The following is a 2,588-nucleotide window of genomic DNA, read 5'->3' as shown; positions in this document are numbered from 1 at the left end:
GTATGTATGTGTTTGTTGATGCGACGGTGCGTGTGCGTGTGTGTGTATCAATCACATGTTTGCATAGATGTATATACGCCTACGAGCACTATTTTTTTGTCTTTTTGTCTTTGTGAATGTTTAGCCACGCAAAGTAAATTATTGAAGTAAAAATTTATAATATTTCGAACTCGTTCTTCATGGCACGCTTGTTTCAAATTTTTAACAGGGTCCGGAATGGTCATGGAAGTGTCCAGGAGATCACAGATGGTAAGTTTATCGTCGCGGAGACACAAATATCTTGACTAATTTTCATCAATATCTGTCTTGTCAAATTATAACTTGTCAAATTATTTTAAGGGATGCATTGTATGTGAAATGCACAAGGAGACCTTTTCTAATCACAAGAATTCAATATACATTCTGATGCCATTTCCGACTGTCCCTTGTACCGATCCAGAGCGCGAATTTTTCGAGGCTGCTAAATCAAGCCGCCGACTGGTCGCTTTGTTTTATCGTACTGGTTCCGCCGTTTGCGATTCAATGGTACAGCACACGAGGCGCTTAGCGGAGAGTCACATGGAGACCAAATTTTTAACAATCGATGTAGCCAAAACTCCATTCTTGGTGGATAGGTTAGACATATTCGTTTTGCCCACCATGGTTACTATTGAGGAGGGATCAACCAAAAACAAGGTTTGTCAGATCTTCAATTCAATTTATGAAACTATAGTCCGTTATTTGTTGAGAATCAAACCTTGTAAAGGGGCTCGCGTTGCTGCAGTAGGCGCGTAGTAGCTCGCCAGTAAATATGCCTAATCATTTTTTTGTATATGACCTCACCCATATACCCTCTATTGTATTCGTACTACAGTTCAAAGGTTATGATGCATTTGGCGGGACTGCCAATATACACACAGGCGTGATTGAACGGGTCTTGAAAAGTGTGGGTGCACTAGACAAGACTCCAATTGCTGAAGGCTCGGGCGCTCAGGATGAGCAAATGGAGGAGACAGGCAACGACAGCGATTTGGATTGGGAATAAGTTAGCCGCTGGCTCCAATATTTACCTAATGCTTTGCACCACGGTGTCCTCTTGCTTGTGTCGCGAAAGCATTGACCGCAAGTCTGCTTACACTGCGCTATATGCAAACGGGCCGTCTACTTTTGAACTGCTCTCCTCAAGCTCATTGATATACCAACAGCACACCTTGCTGTAAATTTTCAAGGAGCAGTTCCCATCGAGAAGTAAACCGAATAGACACAAGCGAGAGCAGGTGACCTGCGTGGCACGGGAGCATGCTTCGTATGGATCACCGACTCGCAACATGCCATTAGTACTGCTATAGCACATCTGCGGCGCAGTTCAAATGAAGTGATGGACATCACTACACTGTACGACCCCACGGACGAGGCATCATCGTGTTGGATAGAAAACCACCTTCAAACCTCGGAAACCCCGCAATATCTCGAAAAATAAACATACTGATTCAAAGTACACGCAAGTGGAGCATAGACAATACAGAGCGATTTGCCACGCACGCCATAATTAAAGACTGGCTGAAAATTGAATACGGATACCGTATACTGTACTTAGCATGTGATCTCTCTGACAAGGCAATAAGATAAAGAATTGATCTCTTTCTCAGACGCATATAAGAGATATCAATAGACTAATTCAAAGTGCATGTAAGACAAGCACAGTTAATCCTTGGTGCCATTCTTGGAATAGTGATTTGCCAGGAACGTGAAGATACCTGGTAGGCTGAAAAGTGATTATTGATACCTAATACTTGATATGTACCCTCTGCAACTTATCCAGACGAATTAGACCAACCATCGATTCCACGTTTATGCCCATAGAAAAATCAAACTACTAATTTAAAGTATACGCCAGCCAGGCACTGCTTTTTTAATACTAATCCTGGAATAGCGATCTACCAAGCATGATAGGCTATTGGGTTGCCGGGGATTGCTTATTGATACAAACACTTACATGAACCCTCCACAAAAATTAAGACGAATTGAACTTAATAGAAACGAGAATTGCTCCTCTAAATGCTGAGTGCAGCTTAAGAATACTATATGAACCTATCACTTTATTACATAGTTGTCAACCATTTTCGTCGTCGACATTCACTCCCCAGAGAACATGCCCTGTTCAAGATAGGATTGAAGAAGAAACCGGTCAGTAAAACCCATTGGTCGAGAGGTTCTCCGATACACATGGTCCGACACATAATATAGTCACTCTGAAGTGGGGTACAGATTCAAAGATTTTCTAACGTCACGCAAAAAAACCAAAAAAAAATCATACTACTTGATAGTGACAAATTTTCTTGAAGGGTACATGTGTATACCTATTCATACATATATACATATACATACATACACACACTTATACATACATACATATATATACATAAATACGTACGTAGGTATGCACGTACATACACAGACAGAACGACTGACAGACGGACAGATATATACATATACAACAAACACACACATATACATACATACATACAAATATATATATATATATGTATATACACCTATGCACACGCGCACGCACGCACACGCACACACACATACCTATACCTATACAT

General features: G+C 41.0%; 2 protein-coding genes across 2 annotated transcripts in view; one reads left to right on the top strand and one right to left on the bottom strand.

Moving 5' to 3' along the window:
• Positions 1 to 118: 118 nt before the first annotated feature.
• Positions 119 to 1,475, top strand: SARC_00925 (hypothetical protein). Its single transcript, XM_014305402.1, has 3 exons — positions 119 to 249; positions 440 to 675; positions 854 to 1,475. The coding sequence occupies exons 1-3, from the start codon at positions 180 to 182 to the stop codon at positions 1,022 to 1,024; spliced, it is 477 nt and encodes a 158-aa protein (XP_014160877.1). The 5' UTR covers positions 119 to 179; the 3' UTR covers positions 1,025 to 1,475.
• A 583-nt stretch (positions 1,476 to 2,058) lies between these two features.
• Positions 2,059 to 2,588, bottom strand: part of SARC_00924 (V-type proton ATPase subunit F) — a 1,897-nt gene continuing 1,367 nt past the window's right edge. The window contains exon 4 of the mRNA XM_014305401.1: positions 2,059 to 2,136. Within this exon, the coding sequence (XP_014160876.1) occupies positions 2,116 to 2,136 (21 nt within the window). The 3' untranslated portion in view covers positions 2,059 to 2,115. The remainder of the gene's footprint in view (positions 2,137 to 2,588) is intronic.

The sequence above is a fragment of the Sphaeroforma arctica genome (genome assembly GCF_001186125.1).
Source record: "Sphaeroforma arctica JP610 unplaced genomic scaffold supercont1.32, whole genome shotgun sequence".
NCBI classification, from domain to species: Eukaryota; class Ichthyosporea; order Ichthyophonida; genus Sphaeroforma; species Sphaeroforma arctica.
Note: the sequence above shows the minus strand (reverse complement) of the source record. Positions and strands in the feature narration are given on the sequence as shown.